At 47.1% G+C, this 17,888-nt stretch overlaps 1 protein-coding gene across 1 annotated transcript in view; it reads left to right on the forward strand.

Annotated features, from left to right (window-relative positions):
- Nucleotides 1–17,888, forward strand: part of COL17A1 (collagen type XVII alpha 1 chain) — a 65,037-nt gene that overhangs the window by 22,263 nt on the left and 24,886 nt on the right. Inside the window, exons 14-28 of the mRNA XM_084632964.1 lie at nt 712–876; nt 1,545–1,634; nt 4,282–4,326; nt 4,891–5,040; nt 7,408–7,623; nt 10,361–10,399; nt 10,662–10,688; nt 13,206–13,232; nt 13,932–13,994; nt 14,191–14,295; nt 15,465–15,527; nt 16,244–16,279; nt 16,419–16,472; nt 16,840–16,875; nt 17,602–17,637. Coding sequence (XP_084489090.1) covers nt 712–876; nt 1,545–1,634; nt 4,282–4,326; nt 4,891–5,040; nt 7,408–7,623; nt 10,361–10,399; nt 10,662–10,688; nt 13,206–13,232; nt 13,932–13,994; nt 14,191–14,295; nt 15,465–15,527; nt 16,244–16,279; nt 16,419–16,472; nt 16,840–16,875; nt 17,602–17,637 — 1,152 coding nt within the window. The remainder of the gene's footprint in view (nt 1–711; nt 877–1,544; nt 1,635–4,281; nt 4,327–4,890; nt 5,041–7,407; nt 7,624–10,360; nt 10,400–10,661; nt 10,689–13,205; nt 13,233–13,931; nt 13,995–14,190; nt 14,296–15,464; nt 15,528–16,243; nt 16,280–16,418; nt 16,473–16,839; nt 16,876–17,601; nt 17,638–17,888) is intronic.

Consider the following 17,888-nt stretch of genomic DNA (forward strand, 5'->3'; position numbering starts at 1 on the left):
ATATTGCAAAACTCACAGCAGAGTAGGCATTAGTGATTACTCCAGATTCACACCAGGATAACAGAGCAAAAGCATGCCCATTATCTTTAATCTGAACTTTGTGCCGGTACATTTGCAAGTTTAGTTTTGTACACCATTTTGTCAGAAGACCAAGCAATTCAGGGGATCTACTTTCCATTTGCATGTGAATGTATTATATGCCTACGCCACGCCATATATAGAGTTCTCACTAGCAATCAGCATAAACCGAAAACCTGTTCAACACTACTGCTCTTCTGCTAGCCAAAGGACTGATTGTTCCATAGCTCAGTGCTTATGGTAGCCATATTCCCATCACCAAGGGAGCCTGGGCTTTACCAGATGGTTTCATTTCAGCTGATTTGTCCTCAAGCTTCCTTAGCAAAAGTGCACTCTCTATCTTATCTGATATAGCCTCCTTACCATAATATAGGACTGCCTCACAGTCTTAAATGTAGTTATCCTCACAACACTGCTATGAGGTAGGGCACTGCTGTGATTCCTATTTTCCACGTGGGAAACTGAGGCACAGAGAGGCTAAGTGACTTGCCTAAGTTCACACAGGAAGCCTGTGGCAGAGCAGAGAATTGAATCCAGGTTTCTTAAATCCTAGGCTAGCATCCTAACCACTGGACCATCCTTTCTGCCCACTAACCAATCTCTCTCTCTCCCCCCACCCCCCGCACACCCCAGTTGGCAGCAATGTGAACTCCCAGAGCGACGACATCCTGCGTAAAGACTGCAAGTTCCTGCTGCTGGAGAAGGAGAATGTCCCTGCCAAGAAGGAGATGGAGCTCTTGATCATGACGAAGGACAGCGGCAAGGTCTTCAGTGCTTCCAGCACGGGGCTCAGTGGAGGTATGTTCTCCTCCCACCGTCTCCCATGACATGCATGCATGCTGGGGGCTTAGAAATGAATATTAATTGCTGGGAAATAGTTCCAAAGGTGAGAGTCTGGCAGGTTCTGGGAAATTGCTATTGCAATCTATCCAGCTGTGGAACAGTCTGCCCAGGGGAGTGGTGAAAGCCCTACCCCTTGGGCACATTTAAAATGACACTGAACAAAACCCTGGTACAGCAGGGAATAAATCTGTCTGAGCAGCGAGATGGACTGTATGACCTAAAGAGCCTCTTCCATCTCTAGAGTTTTCAGCTCTGTGAACTACAGAAATCTAGCGTCAAAGGGTTTGATTTGAAACTTTATAAGCCACGGGAATGCAGAATAGACATCTGGGCTGCCATGTCATCCATTAACCACACGAGGGCAGCCTCCCACACTATGTACACAAGGACAAAGTTCATACTCTCTGTATGAAACGCCATGGAGAACTTTACAAGGCATCCCCGCTAGCCAGCTTGCTGTTAAAACTCCAGGGCTTAAAGACCAAGGGCCAGAGCTTTGGCTGGTGTAAATCAGCATGGCCCCATTGAGTTCAATGGAGCTATGCCGGTTTACACAAGCTGAGGATCTGGCCCAGTCTGACTTCTGGTAAGACATATTTGACTCCTCTTTGGACTCCACACAGCGTCCTTTGCAGAAGACACCTTGAAGAGAGAAAAGCAGGGCTTCTCTTCCTCTTACGCTGCAGACTCCTACCTGAAATCTGAAACAAATGGTAAGAGACAATCATTCTGGCACCGATCGCCTGTTTGTCGCAGCACACAGTCTCCTCACTACCTGTCAGAGCTTCCTCTTCTGCACCATCTGGGACAGCCTGCCTATCTCACTGCACCTCACCTGCCCTCCAGATCTCCTTCCAGTCCCATCTGAACATATGCCTTGCCTGTGCCTCTTAATTTCCTCTCTAACTGTGTATTAGCCTTGTGGCTGAATGCATTGATTCACAAACCAGAAAGGGACCTATTCCATGTTGGTGGAGCTAGTTACAAAGTTAGTGGTAAACTAGGGATCAGGAATATTGTATGACCTATTAAAAAAAAGAACTGTGTCATATTATTAAGACAAAGCCAGTCACATGCTTGAGCCCTCTGTTTATGTCTTGCATTTCCTTCCTCTGTCTGTTGGTCTGTCTTTAGATTTTAAGCCCTCGGGGCAAGGACTGTAACTTCTTCTCTTCCTGGAAAATGCCAAGCCCATTGGGGTGCTACTGGAAGACATGCTAAATAATAATAGTAATAATAAATAATTAATAACTGACTAGTGCTGGCTTGTCACATAAGACCTGATTCAATATAGCATCAGAGGAGTTACACCACTGGAGTGACGCAGTCTTGAATGGGTGTGTAAAATGAGTGTGAATTATATGCTCTGGGGTAAAGAGATGTGCATGTAGCAGGAAGTTACTAACAGGGGTAGACTGGCCCCTACTTACACTTACACTTTCCTGTTAATTGCTTTTCCTGCTACACCATCCTTCCATCCCCAGGGTGTGTAAATTTCACTTGTTTTTCAGACTCAAGGAATGCCAAATCAGTACACGTCACATCACTTTCCTGCTTGCACCCATGTTCAGCTCAGCTTACCTGCAATATGCAATTTGCACCACTTTTGTTCCATTGTTTCCTGTAGTTTATACTATTGCCTGCTTTGGCCTTGCATAATTTCATTCTATTATGGGAGAGCATGTTGCAAGCAAGTACAGGTCTTAGAATGCTGCCTGTAATGGAAGTAACAGAGGGATTAAATCTACCCTACTTAGCCAAGAGAGGGATATCAAGGTGGTTAGAATAAAGCATTGTCCAATACAGCTTGTACTAAAGACACACTGATAAACAGAATTGTATTTTAGCTGGTTTCAGAGTAACAGCCGTGTTAGTCTGTATCCGCAAAAAGAAAAGGAGGACTTGTGGCACCTTAGAGATTAACCAATTTATTTGAGCGTAAGCTTTCGTGAGCTACAGCTCACTTCATCGGATGCATATGTGGAAAGTGTAGAAGATCTTTTTATATACACACAAAGCATGAAAAAATACCTCCCCCCGCCCCACTCTCCTGCTGGTAATAGCTTATCTAAAGTGATCACTCTCCTTACAATGTGTATGATAATCAAGTTGGGCCATTTCCAGCACAAATCCAGGTTTTCTCACCCCCCCTCCCACACACACACACACACAAACCCACTCTCCTGCTGGTAATAGCTTATCTAAAGTGACCACTCTCCTTACAATGTGTATGATAATCAAGGTGGGCCATTTCCAGCACAAATCCAGGGTTTAACAAGAAAGTCGGGGGGGGGGGGGTAGGAAAAAACAAGGGGAAATAGGTTACCTTGCATAATGACTTAGCCACTCCCAGTCTCTATTCAAGCCTAAGTTAATTGTACCCAATTTGCAAATGAATTCCAATTCAACAGTTTCTCGCTGGAGTCTGGATTTGAAGTTTTTTTGTTGTAATATCGCAACTTTCATGTCTGTAATCGCGTGACCAGAGAGAGGCTCGTTCACCTGCACATCCAGCAATGTGATATATGCCATCATGTGCCAGCAATGCCCCTCTGCCACGTACATTGGTCAAACTGGACGGTCTCTACGTAAAAGAATAAATGGACACAAATCAAATGTCAAGAATTATAACATTCATAAACCAGTCGGAGAACACTTCAATCTCTCTGGTCACGCGATTACAGACATGAAAGTTGCAATATTACAACAAAAAAACTTTTAATCCAGACTCCAGCGAGAGACTGTTGAATTGGAATTCATTTGCAAATTGGATACAATTAACTTAGGCTTGAATAGAGACTGGGAGTGGCTAAGTCATTATGCAAGGTAACCTATTTCCCCTTGTTTTTTCCTAACCCCCCGCCCCCTCCTCAGACGTTCTTGTTAAACCCTGGATTTGTGCTGGAAATGGCCCACCTTGATTATCATACACATTGTAAGGCGAGTGGTCACTTTAGATAAGCTATTACCAGCAGGAGAGTGGGTTTGTGGGGGGGGGGGGGTGAGAAAACCTGGATTTGTGCTGGAAATGGCCCAACTTGATTATCATACACATTGTAAGGAGAGTGATCACTTTAGATAAGCTATTACCAGCAGGAGAGTCGGGTGGAGGGAGGTATTTTTTCATGCTTTGTGTGTATAAAAAGATCTTCTACACTTTCCACAGTATGCATCCGATGAAGTGAGCTGTAGCTCACGAAAGCTTACGCTCAAATAAATTGGTTAGTCTCTAAGGTGCCACAAGTACTCCTTTTCTTTTTGTATTTTACCTGTGTCAATATTATCCTGGGTGTGGTTGGTAATAATTAAAAATAAAATAATTTAAAAAGATAATTAAAATCTCTTTTGTTGTAACAACAGGAGGTCTAAAATCCGTGTCAACAAAGGACAAAGCAACTTATGCAGGTCAGTAGTGCTTTGAAGATTCTTTAGTAGGAGGGGATATATTAAAGCACAGTTTACTTTCAATGAAAAAAAGAATAACCCAGCTGTGATATAAATAATCTGTACGTGATCAGTAAAGAGGGGAGGCCATTTTCATAAGAGTTGCTGTTTTAGGATGAGCACAGTCTGCACCTGCAAAATTTGCACCCGTAATTCAGATGTGGGTGCAAATCTGAGTAGATGCGCTTCTTGACTGGAGGGGTAAATCAAGTAGTTAGCAGAACAACTACACAGAGCTATGGCTGCGATTCATTGTGTCATCGTTGTGCAAGCACACAAATGTAGGGGCAACTAGCACCTGCAAACTGGAAGTCAGCAGTTCAAAAAACATTAGCCCTGTTGAAATCACGGGAGTTTTGCCATTGACTTCAGGATGCTCCGAATTTCACCCATTGTGTGCAAACTGAATTGGAAAGGTTTTTCCCTAGAGCACTGTATTTAATGGGCCTGCCCCTGCAGGCCTTATTCTCATACTGAAATCAGTGAGTTGTTTATTAACTTTGCTGTTGTCCTTTCCCACTTTAGAAATTCGAGGCGATGATGGAGGGGGAGGGATAGGGTCAGCCCCAGCTTGGTGTCCCTGTGGTTCCTGCTGTAGCTGGTGGAAATGGCTCCTGGGTTTGCTCCTGGCTGGGCTGCTCCTCCTTGGATTGCTCTTCGGACTCATCGCTTTGGGTAAGAGATCACAGCAAGAGCAGGCCAAAGGATGGACTATATCGTTCAGGTTCAGTGAAATCCAGATGTGATTCGTGATTGGCCTGAACCAAACTCCAAATCTAAATACCCGCCAAACTTTGAGGAAGTTCAGATCCAGATCGATAATGAAGGAAAGCAAAACCCTCCATCCAAACCCCCATTAGAGGGACAACACAGAGGGAAACGAAATCATGGATGGTAGAGAGAATGTAATAGTATCTGTCCCATGCAATACTTTTTTGCAGCGCACATAATTAGCCTGTGAACTTCCATTCACTGAGCGCTTAGCAGGGCTAAGTAAAAGATAAAACAAAGATAAGGATAATGAGAACAACGGATACATCAGATAAGATAAAAATAATGTGTAAGGGATAGAAACCCTCTTGCTTCAGGGCAAAAGCCAACCTGTAAGTGACCAGGGTTAGGAAACTTCTCCTCTGGGCAGCATAGGCACGGGAACTAGGGGTGCGGGGGGTGCTGCAGCACCCCCAGGTTTTGCGCAGGGCTCCACTCCCAGCCCCGCACCCACCCCCAGCTGTGGCCCCAGCCTCAGCCCCCTTACCCCTGTCCAGGTTCCCCCGTCCCAGAGACACGGCCCTGCTCCCAGCTCCGGGGCGGGAGGGGGGGGCAAAGACTGGGGTAAGGGGGCTGGCTTTCAGCACCCCCACTATTAAAAGTGTTTCAGTGGCACTGCTGGGCAGGCTATTCCACAACTATCGATTGTAGGGTTTCTTAGACCCTATTCTGAAGCCTCCAATGCTTGTCTGTCTTAGAGATAGGAGACTGAGCTGCATGGACCACTAGTCTGATCTGGTTGCACAGTTCTTGTGTTCTCCTCATCTTTCCCAAAATTTGGTTCAAGATCTGAATCCAAACCCAAACTGTGCTGCTGGGGCCCATCACTGTCCATGACGTGATCTGTGTCACCTCCCATAAAGAAGTGAACAGTGTTTGACAGAAACGCAGCAGGAGGATACTTGGAGTCCATCAGCTCTCCCATGCTGTACCAACACAGTGCTCACTGTCCCCAGAAGCATCCATGTTTGCTCAGCTTTGCTTTCAAATTTTCTTGGGTCTCGTATCTTTCACTTGTGAGGATTTAGCTACTAAATGCGCATTTCTTTGTCTGTGCCTTTAAGTATCATTAGAGAGCCTTGCACTTCTCTTGTGCTGTCCATCAAGGTTCTCAAGGCGCTTGACCAGCATTAGTGGATTAGGCTTCACAACAGCTGTGCGAGGGGTAGAAATCAGTACTGTTCCTGTTTTACGGATGTGAGGAATGAGGCACACAGGGTGCATATTCACGAGGAAAACAGTGGTGGTCTTAACTCGAGGTAACTAATGCAAGGTGAAATCCTAGTGAAAACAAGGCAGTGTGTCATTTCCACGTGTATAAACAGTTTGAATTAAAGACTATGAATTAAACCCTTAGGTTTTGCCTCAACCAACTAACTCGTGTGAAAGCTACAAACTGTCTTGTCCACCTTAGGATTTTGTCTCATGTTAGTTAACTTATGTTAGGAAAACCCCTTTTTTTCCTAGAGTAGATGAGACCAGAGAGGGGATGTAACTTGCTCGAGATCACAGAGGAAATCAATGGCACAGCTGGGAGGAGAATTTAGATCTGACTCCCACTCCAGTGCTCTGACCACCAGATAATTTTTGCCCTTAGAGCAGGGGTGGGCAAACTTTTTGGCCCGAGGGCCACATCGGTGTTGCGAAACTATATGGAGGGCCAGGTAGGGAAGGCTGTGCCTCCCCAAACAGCCTGGCCCCCACCTCCTATCCAACCGCCCCCTGCTCCCTGTCCCCTGACTGCCCCCAGAACCCCTTCCCCCTTATCTAACCCTGCCCCTGCCCCCTTACCATGCTGCTCAGAGCAGCAGGAGCTGACAGCCCCGCCGCCCGTCTGGAGCCAGCCACGCCACCCGCAGTGCCTGGCGGGAGCGGCGGGCCAGAGCGCTGGCAGCATAGCAAGGTGAGCCTGCTGGGGAGGGAGATAGGGGGAGAGAGCCCGGACCAGGAGCTCAGGGGCCGGGCAGGACGTTCCCGCGGGCCGGATGTGGCCCGCGAGCCGTAGTTTGCCCGCCTCTGCCTTAGAGGCTGACAGGTTCAAAAGATGTCTTTTCAGTCCAGTGGAAATCCCAGGTAAAAAGTTACCAGTTACAAGGAGCTACTAGATACACAGAATAACCCTACCCTACTCTCCCATCCCCTGCCAAATTAAGCAGCAGCTGTGAGTTGACAAAGAACTTTCCCTTGCTTCTTGCCTTTAGAAATAATTGTTATGGGTATCAACACACCTCTCATTCCCCTTTAATGGTTTACTTTAATTTAACCTTTCAGCGGAAGAAGTGAAGAAGCTGAAATCTCGTGTGGAAAACCTGGAGAAAACCCAAGCCAGCTACCTGTTAATTAATCCACACAATGCGGATATTAACCAACAGTACAGTATTTCTGATGTAGGGAAAGGTCCAGACTATGCTACAGGTTTCAGTCATAAAGATCAAGAGGCTCTCTGGCTGTTTATGAGGAGCAAAATGGCTTTGGAAAGAGGACGAGGTAAGAAGGGCAAGAGTCCAAGAAATTCCATGAGGCTGGATTGCTAAAAGATGCTTCACCAGGAAAAAAAGGCAGATCTGTCATTTGCACTGTCCACAGGACTTTGTGATTTAAGATTGCAATTAGGTAGCAAGAAATGTAGAACATGGTGTTACCAGATTCTGTATATATTATTGAAGAAGAGGCAGATTCTGATTTCATTTACATCACTGACAGGTTTCAGAGTAGCAGCCGTGTTAGTCTGTGTCTGCAAAAAGAAAAGGAGGACTTGTGGCACCTTAGACACTGACAAATGTATTTGAGCATAAGCTTTCGTGAGCTGTATTTTCGACTGAATGCATCCAGTGAAGTGAGCTGTAGCTCACAAAAGCTTATTCTCAAATAAATGTGTTAGTCTTTAAGGTGCCACAAGTCCTCCTTTTCTATTCACACCACTGTAAACCTGGAATAACTTCACTGGCTTTCGTGGAGTTACTCCAGATTTACATTTGTGTAACTGAGATGTGATTTTACCTCATTTCAGCCCCACCCTTGGCCCTGCAGTCAGATTGCACTGACAAATGTAAACTCTTGAGCAATTATCGTTCTCTTGTTGCAGATTTTCCAAATTCACTGTCTAAATTGCGTGTGTAAAATTTGCATTCACACAATCTACACTTACATTCAGAAAATGGAGAGGTGCATGCACTGCCCATGCAAAAATAGATTTGCTTGCACAGATGAATAGTCTGAACATGCAAATGTTGCATATGCAAGTTTTGCAGGAGCAGTTTAGGTGGCCATTTTTTGAAAATGTGCCCTGTTCACTGTCCCAGATAAGGGGAAAGACTTGCAGAATAGTCTTCCCAGGTAAGGTGTGTGACTCCGTATCTGAGTTGGCAGAGGCCTTCAAAGTACAGCATAATATATTCAAATTATAAACCCTTCCTATTATGGGAGAGCATGTTGCAAGCAAGTACAGGTTTTAGAACGCTGCCTGTCATGGAAGTAAGAGAAGGATTAAATCTACCCTACTTATCCAAGAGAGGGATATCAAGGTAGTTGTAAATGTAAGAGGACTGTTGCCCCCTTACTAACATTCAGTGGGGGTGTTTTGGTTGGCTAGCTCCCAGTACTAAAAGGGGAAGGGTCTATGGGAAATCAGGACCCTGAGACTGACAGTCCCCAGGAACAATGGGGAGAGAGGCCAATGCTCCAGGTCAGCCTGAATGACAGGGAGGGCAGGCTATTCAGGGAGTCAGGAGGCCAGGGAGGTCCTGTCCTCCATGTGAGCCGGACTTGGCTGGGTCAGACAGAGTGGGGCCGAGCTAAGGAGAAAGAAAGCCGAGGCCCAAGCTGAACTGGGGAGCAGAGCTGGGCCAGATCCAGCAGCCCAGAGAGAGCAGACCCTGTCCTGGGAGCAGAGCTGCAGCCCCCAAGCCAGAGGCACAGCCCAGAGAGAGCAGACTTGCCCTGGGAGCAGAGCTGCAGCAACCAGAGCCAGAGGGGCCAGAGAAGCAGCCCAGGGAGCTGGGGGCAGAGCAGCAGCCGTGCAGAGACCGAGTGGTGGGGCTGGGGCTGGAGCAGTCCGGAGCTGGGTGCGGTGAGCAGCTGGGGAGAGCGAGGGGGACCCTGGGCAGTGGGCCCAGCACAGGGAGACGCCTCAGCCAGGAGGCTGCAGGCCAGACTCGGAGGGGGATATGTAACCCCGACAGGGCGGGGGCGACACTGGGAAGAAGGGTCCTGCCACTTAGAACCTGAGGGCATGAGGCCACCACCAGAGCGAGTGTCCAACCCACAGCATCCCTGCAGCACAGCCAGGGCCGGAAAAGGGGCCTGGGGCTTACAAGGAACAGACTGTGAACTGCCCTGACGTTCCAGAGACACTGTTTGTGATGTTCCCTGCCACAGAGCGGGGTGATGTGTTTCCTTTAACCTTTCCCATTTTTCCCTATTCTTTTTAAAATTAATTGTTGATTAAATAACTTGCATTTGCTTTAAATTGTATGTAATAGTCAGTGGGTCAGAGAAGTGCCCAGTGCAGAGAGAGTACCCCAGAGTGGGGACACCCTAGCCCCTGTCCTAGGTGACCACAGCAGGGTTGGGGGTCGAGCCCCCCAGGAATCCTGGGCCCAGCCTTGTTGGGGTTACGAGGACTCTGCCAGACAGGAGAGTGGAAGGGGAGTCCTTAAGGGCAGGGAGACCACTGGGTAAAGGAAGTGGGAGCGAGGACTCAGATCCTTTCGCTAGCCCACCTCACCAGGGTAGTGCAGAAGCCAGGAAAGTTCCCCACAATAGTGGGACTATTCCCCCACTTACATAATGTAATGGTCCCTGTAATTATGAATCATACTTACAGCACTGATAAGGCTTATCATTTTTAAAGCACTGCACAAAAAGTAGCTGATTATTCCTTACAACACCCCTGTGAGTGAGGTCTGTATTTTACAGATGGAGAAAATAAGGTTACGTGATTTGCCCAAGGTCAGAGAGTCAAGAATGGAATTGGCACTCCGAGAGCATGATTTTCCTTCCTCTGCGAGAGATGAGTGCGGCTGATTTCAAAGCGAGTCACTCCTATCAGTCTGGGGAGCTCCTACTTTCCAAATCCATGCTCTGCTCACTAGATTATGCTGCCTCCAGCCTTGAAATCGAGTCAAAAGCAGCCTTGTGTCTTCAGAGAGAGAGAGAGAGAGAGAGATTGTTTTACTTGAAATTGTGTAATTAAATCTAACAACCATTTTACTTCCCATTGCAGGTTTCTTCCGAGGAGAGAAAGGGGAACCTGGTCTGAAAGGTACAGGAGAGTTTTGTTTCCCTTTCTTTGTTCTGTGTCTCAGGTTCTTCCAATAATTTGCATGATGAATCCAGGGAACTGACTAGCACAACTACTTAAAATGGGAAAGGCCCAATCCTGCATTCCATGTTCGCCCCAAACTCCCAGGGGTCTCATTGAGAGTTCGGAGTGTAACAAGGAAGAAAGGATGGTCCCAAAATGAGCAATCACTGGGAATACCTCCTGGATCTCTCTTGATTTGATTTTTTTTCTCCTTTCTCAGGCGATATGGGAATGCAAGGTCCCAAAGGTGAGTCTGAAATTAGACATTTTCTCATATACCCGGACAAGGTGCTGTGAGAACTCTAGATTTAGAAGCACTTAGCTGAAGGAAGGCCTTTTGTTTCTCACAGAAGTTAGTTCTGTTGAGAGGCTGATGAAGTGGTGACTGCTTCTCACCTTCTAATGGTTCCCTGGGTCCAGTATTATAATGACAGGGGTTGGCTGTTCTCATGGGTGGTGGGTGAAACTTCCCCTGGGGGAGGCGAGCTCCTTGTCCTGCCTCTTCCACCCACAGCCCCCACCCACACTCCACCCCTGCTCTGCCCCAGGCCCTGCCCCCACCCACTGCTGACTCGCCACTCACCTCTTCACCCCCTCCCGAGATCCCCCCTCCACTCACCTGCCGCTCACTCACCTGCTGCTCACCTCCCCCCCCCGCCAGACCCTGACCCCCCACCACGAGACCCCCCCACCACCACCTGCTGTGCAGCTGGCTCACCTCAGCCCTTAACCCTGCTGCTGCCCCCTCTCCCCTGTGAGACCCTCTCCCTTTTTCACCTTAAAGCAGTAATAACATTCCCCATGGGAACTGAACAAGCAACAGGTGTAGCTCAATTACCAGATAGATTCTCCTCTGCGTGGCAGGGCGCTCGGTGTATGCTGTACAGAGACGAAACGCCAGGCTACCTGCGCCAAGCTGAAGCCTAATCTCTCCTTTTGAACAAGTGCTTGTCACTGACAGCCTGCATTAGGGCAATAGTGTGATCACCTTACCCAGAATTCCCTGTCGGACTCGTTTACTTAAACTGGGTTTGAGTAAAACGACTAGATCAAGAAATAAACTCTCTGGCTATGTCAGCTCCTCCTTGAGCCAGGTTAGCAGTTACTTAGAATCATAGAATATCAGGGTTGGAAGGGACCCCAGAAGGTCATCTAGTCCAACCCCCTGCTCAAAGCAGGACCAATTCCCAGTTAAATCATCCCAGCCAGGGCTTTGTCAAGCCTGACCTTAAAAACCTCTAAGGAAGGAGATTCTACCACCTCCCTAGGTAACGCATTCCAGTGTTTCACCACCCTCTTAGTGAAAAAGTTTTTCCTAATATCCAATCTAAACCTCCCCCACTGCAACTTGAGACCATTACTCCTCGTTCTGTCATCTGCTACCATTGAGAACAGTCTAGAGCCATCCTCTTTGGAACCCCCTTTCAGGTAGTTGAAAGCAGCTATCAAATCCCCCCTCATTCTCAGGCTAAACAATCTCAGCTCCCTCAGCCTCTCCTCATAAGTCATGTGTTCCAGACCCCTAATCATTTTTGTTGCCCTTCGCTGGACTCTCTCCAATTTATCCGCATCCTTCTTGTAGTGCGGGGCCCAAAACTGGACACAGTACTCCAGATGAGGCCTCACCAATGTCGAATAGAGGGGAACAATCATGTCCCTCGGTCTGCTCGCTCTGCCCCTACTTATACATCCCAAAATGCCATTGGCCTTCTTGGCAACAAGGGCACACTGCTGACTTCTTCTGGTACAGAGAATGACTGAGGGGTCATCGTTTGGAAACTCTTTTTAACCCCAATAACACATTTTCCTACAATAGAAAAGCCAGCTGAACATGGCCACAGGCTTCCCGAGGGCCTTGGCAAATGCCTGTCAAATGGCTTCATTACCACTTCAATGGCCCTTTAACAGTTTCAGTGATCTCTGCTACTAGGTCTCTGGAAGCCTTTTTCACTGTGTAAAGTAAGGGTATGCCTACACTGCATGAGGGGTGGTAGCCGTGCTCCCGGCGATAAAGCACTGTCTGTCCTGGCGCTTTTCAGCGCTAAAGCTTTTGTCGCTCCACTTTTAGTGCTGAAAGTGGCAGTGTAGACACAGCCCTACTCAGGGGTGCCCTCCACTCGCCTCCTCGCTCCCCTCGTCTGCCACTGACTCCCAGCTCGCACTCTCAGGCGCACACCCAGCCCGCGCCCCTCGGGGGTGAGGGCATGAGGAGAGGCGCAGCCGGCAGCTGCGGGGACCTCGGAGGGGAGATGGGGATGGGGTGGAGGAGAGAAGGGGAGGAAGATTCACCCCAGGCAAAGATTCACCAGCAGCAGCAAACCGTGGGAACCTTGGGGAAGGGTCAGAGCAGGGAGGAGAAGAGGCGGGGGGAGGGGGTACCACGGCCCAGGTGTCAGGCAGCAGGGACGGCTGTGCTGGGGGTGGCAACGCCTCCCCTTGGCTATTATACCTGCTGCCCATGGCTGTTCACTCGTCAGCACTATCCCCTGGCAAAGACCCGAGTCTAGAGAGCACTGTAGAGGGGATCACAGGTATTTGTATCCAGAAATACACTCACCCGTTTGAAAAGCAAGATGGGAATCGTACAGTATCTGGTTTAATCAAGATATGCTTTAGAGGAATGTTGGGGTCTTTGATTTGTCAAAGGCCAGGCACCTACCCCTCTGGTTTTTGGCAGAAGGGTAATAACTAGCAAAAGGAGGAAGGTGGGAACATAAGGCAAGATCCGTTTTCCCATTAATGGTCTGTTTCTTTGTTCTAACAGGAGATCAAGGACTTCCTGGTGCACCAGGTAGGCTGAGTTCAACAAGTCGCCAGCCTCCGTGGCGCGTCAGCTGAACACCACACACAGTGACATTGCAGTCAGCCAGGATTAATTCTGCACATCAAACCCCTCCAGGCTGGCTGTCCATGGAGTCTGAGTTTGACTCTTGTGCCATTGCAAATGTCTTATACTGCTTGAAGTTATTATTCCCGTAGTGCTGAAATACAGGCAGAACCACTGCCTTACAGCTCAAAGGCCTTATTTGCCGCAAGGCCTCATCCTGTCCTGGCTTGTGTGTGAGCACACATTTCCCTGCACGATTTTGGTGCACTGAGATCTGTGAGCATGCTTGAAAGATTCTGGCCAATAATTGCAAACTGGGTTTTGCCTGTGACAGTTCTATCAGATGCCTGCATGAGTGATCATGCCTTGACATTGTGTGTGCAAAAGACAAAGTCATGTATCCTTCAGTATCAGCCGTGTTGGACAGGAATGTTCTCAGAGCCAGAGAATATTTATAGTTGCACCCTACCGTACCTACCATATGCTGCTAAAGAGACCCCTGCATATATACAGTGCTTAGCAAACAATATATTTTTTCAGCCCGGCCACCCTAACCCTGCAGTCCTGGGTTTCCAAATCCCTTATTTTCATATTTCTTAGACACCCACCCTTGGACCGTAGTCAGGGAAACTGCAGATTTACCACATTGTGTTTTGCTTACAGGCATGCCTGGTTTGATGGGGCACCCAGGACCAGAGGGACCGAAAGGACAGAAAGGCAGTGTGGGTAAGCAGCACTGACCCATCTTACTCTGAGCTTAGCACAGCTCAGTTACAGTGGGAGACTCGCACAGTATGTTCATACCCTCAACCTGCATGTGTGAAAACAGGACCCCGTCCTGCTGCAGCGGGGGAGGAGGAGACACTGAATTTCACTGCATGGAATGTATAAAGCTATATTACAAGCCATTTGCTTACCGTAGGTGATCATGGCATGGAGGGACCCATGGGCCAAAGAGGGCGAGAAGGGCCACCAGGGCCTCGTGGGGAACCTGGACCACCTGGATTTGGGGAGAAAGGAGACAGAGGTAGGAGACTGTCCTGTTCTGTCCCCAGTGCATAAAGAGATGGGCCATGGAGGCTGGGTCTCGGTTCTGGTTTTGCAAAAGCCTCAGTGGTCAGGATTTAGTTTTGATAGTTCAGATCCAGGTTTCCTGTTATCTGCCTCTCCACTTGGAATAGGGCTGAAAGATTTCGGGTTTGTGCCACCTCGACAACGGCCAAACCAGGTGGCTTTTGTTTTGCCAAAGCTCATCAGTCAGGGTTGGGTTTTGCAGAACCAGAAGTGGTTTGGCTCTCAGCTAATTTTTATCTTGTCCACACTGCCAACCTTGAGGCAAGAGTCACACCAAAGGCTCTGGCCCAAAGCTGCTACAGAGTTGAATAAATAGACTAAACCAGAAAACTGCTGACTGTGTGCAAAAAGGCAAACAGGTTGGTGCTGATTGTGTGTCCTACCAAAAAGAATCTTTTCATTTCTGTAGCTGCCGCAATTAATTACAAAGATCTGTCTGTTGCATTGGATTGACACGTCTTTTAGCACAGAAATGACTGATAGATTTTTTTTTTCACTAAAATATTTACTGACAACAGAAGACAATGACGCCAGGTGGTGTAGTGAGATAAGTCCTGGGACATTAGAAAGATTCAAACTCTGGTGTGTCGTAATGCCCAATGAGATGGGCTCATTTCTGGATAATGTGTTCTCAGTTGTCTTAATTACTGATTAATCATGACACTGAGTGACGGGAATCAGAGCCGTATACCAAAATCAGATCCTTACTAAATGGGCTGGTAACCCTCAGTCGTTCAAGGTGACTCCTAGAAGAAAACAGACTAAAGGTGGCTGGTGGTTTGTTTTGTAGCTGGGTAAACATACAATACCTCTCTGCAAAGCAGCATTTGCATGGGTGCACATAGATCTGGGGGTAGGATGGTGAAAGAGATGGCTGGACTTATAAAACAGGGAGCCCAGTTTAGGTTCATGGAGACAATTTGTTGATAGCAAGTGGATCCCACAGGAGCAAGCTGCAGGCTTGTTTTGTCTTGCTGCCCAGGAGGACAAGAGAAGCTCAGTGTGGTGCAGGTGATCCCCACGCTGTGGATACGTCCTTTTGAATCTTAGAGTTCCTTCTGGGGGTGGAGGATGGCAGCTGGCAGGCTGGTTAATGACGTGCTCTGATGCTTTACTCTCTAGGCGCTGTTGGTGATCACGGACCTGCAGGACCGCCTGGGCCGCCAGGGTCTGTTGGCCTCAAAGGTAAATACAGTGGTGAACAGAAAATGGCAGCAGGATTGCATGGGCAATAGCCCTGATTAGGAACTGTGGGAGGATGCGTTGAAGGTTGTGGGTCCCGCTGTTTTTATTTGTGCCTCACTGCAGTGGGGAGATGAATGAGCTGGCTTGCCCCCAAATGAGCCACATTTCAGAACGAGACGTTCTAATGGGAAGAGGCGTATTTTAGACTTTAAAAAATGGCTTGTTTTATGGAAGTCTAAGTAACGCTGTAGATGATTGACTGGTGGCAACAATCTACCTGAGCTTACAGATGGCTTTTGCCTGCCTTTGAACCTTTAGAAATAATGGGACGAATCCTTATCTGTCTGTCACATAGGGGCCACTCCACAGACTTCAATGGGAGCTGACCCATGTAACTGAGAGGAAAAGTTTTGCCTATAAAGCGCAACTCCCCACTGAAACAAGGTGGAGCTCTATTCCTCCTTCCTTGGGCAAGGAGGAGAGGCTATGGCTTGGCCCACCAGGGAAAGCTGCTTCCTGTAGATCACAACAATTCCAGTTCAAGACTAAGTTTCTCTGATGTATAGGATGCAAATTATGTGAGATCGTCTAGTGGCTGGAGGACCCTGTTTAGTTAGGGGCACTCTGGAATCTGGTCACTTGTTGGCAAACCCAAGGAGATGGGTTCTCCTTCCCATTGCAATGTAGCTGAAATATTGTACACTTCTTATTTACAGGCATGACGGGTTCTCCTGGCCCACACGGTCCGCCTGGTGAGTGCCACATTCTCCTATTATACAGGAAACAAAGACAGAGTGACAACTCTCTGCATGCTTGACTTCCTTAGAAAATGTGTTCAGCGGTGGAGTAGGCTGGACATGATTAAAACCCCAATTTCATTTTTTCTTGCAGGTTCTCCTGGCCTTCAAGGATTTAGAGGAGAAGCAGGTCTCCCAGGGGCCAAAGGTCAGACTTAGAGCCCACTTTCTGCTACACTGACGAGTTATGGTGGCTGTAACCGATGTTGTTGTGCTTTTCCATTACTGCCCAGAAGAGAACACCCAGCTGTGAATCAGAGTTATATCTGAGAAAGGTTCTGACCCTGGGGCCCAAGGATAATAGGAGAAAGATAGGAGGAAAAAGAATAAACTTAGTGATGGTAATAGGTACCCTGGAAATACCATAGATAGGTAGGAGCATGATAGATTAGATTAAATGAAGCATCAAAAGAAGAGATGGGTCATGTCCTGTCTCAAGAGAGGAATGATGGAGGGAGACCTTTTTCTCCCCCTACAACATTTATACTTTAAGCCATTGCTTTTATATCTTTTAGGTGAGAAAGGAGCTTTGGGAGCACCTGGACCCAAAGGTATGCTAATCAATTAAATTACTTTTGTCAGTACTTTCTTCCTATTAGATTACTCAGGATATTTTGTCCTGGTTCCCCCAATGTCAGGTTGGGATCAATCACATACCTCATTGGCTTTGGTTACTTGATGCTTTTGCCATCCGGTTTTCTTTTTCTTCGACAGTAAAATTTTTCAGTGAAACAGTTCTCATCCCCACAATTCATGAAGGATGTTGATAAATTGGACATGGTCCAGAGAAGAGCCACGAGATTGATTAAAGCATTAGAAAACATGCCTCATGGTGACAGACTCAAAGAGCTCAATCTCTTTATCTTAACAAAGAGAAGGTTAAGGGTGTGACTTGATCACATTCTATAAGTATCTACTTGGGAGAAAAATATTTAACAGTAGGATCTTCAGTCTAGCAGAGAAAGACATCACAAGATTCAATGACTGGAAGCTGAAGATAGACAAATTCAGACTGGAAATAAGGCATAAATGTTGAAACTAATTCATTATTGGAACAATTTACCAAGGGTCCTGGTGGATTCTCTATCACTGACAATTTTTAAATCAAGACTGGATGTTTTTTCTAAAAAATCTGCTCTAGGAGTTATTTTGGGGAAGTTCTATGGCCTATATTATACAGGAGGTCAGACTAGATGATTACAATGGTCCCTTCTGGTCTTGGAATCTATGACTCTATGAATTACATGAAGTTATATTTCCCCTTGTGTTTGCTTTAGGTGACCATGGAGAGAAAGGACCTCGTGGTCTGACAGGTCAGTATATAAACATTTGTTGTCTGGGGTCCTGGAATTAATACTGGCTATAAAATATGAAGTAGATTATTATTAAAAAGTGCATGCAGGAATAAAGGCTGCCCATCCAAGCTTGCTCTGCTTATTTTTCAAAGATGTAAAAATATTGTTATTGTTGACATTTTTGTTCATTAGAACATGAGGTTTGCCATATCTGATCATATTCTTGATTCATATAATCAGGTATCCCTGGGGAGGGATCCATACCTATT

Source organism: Lepidochelys olivacea (genome assembly GCF_965140295.1).
Source record: "Lepidochelys olivacea isolate rLepOli2 genome assembly, chromosome: 7".
Taxonomy (NCBI): domain Eukaryota; kingdom Metazoa; phylum Chordata; order Testudines; family Cheloniidae; genus Lepidochelys; species Lepidochelys olivacea.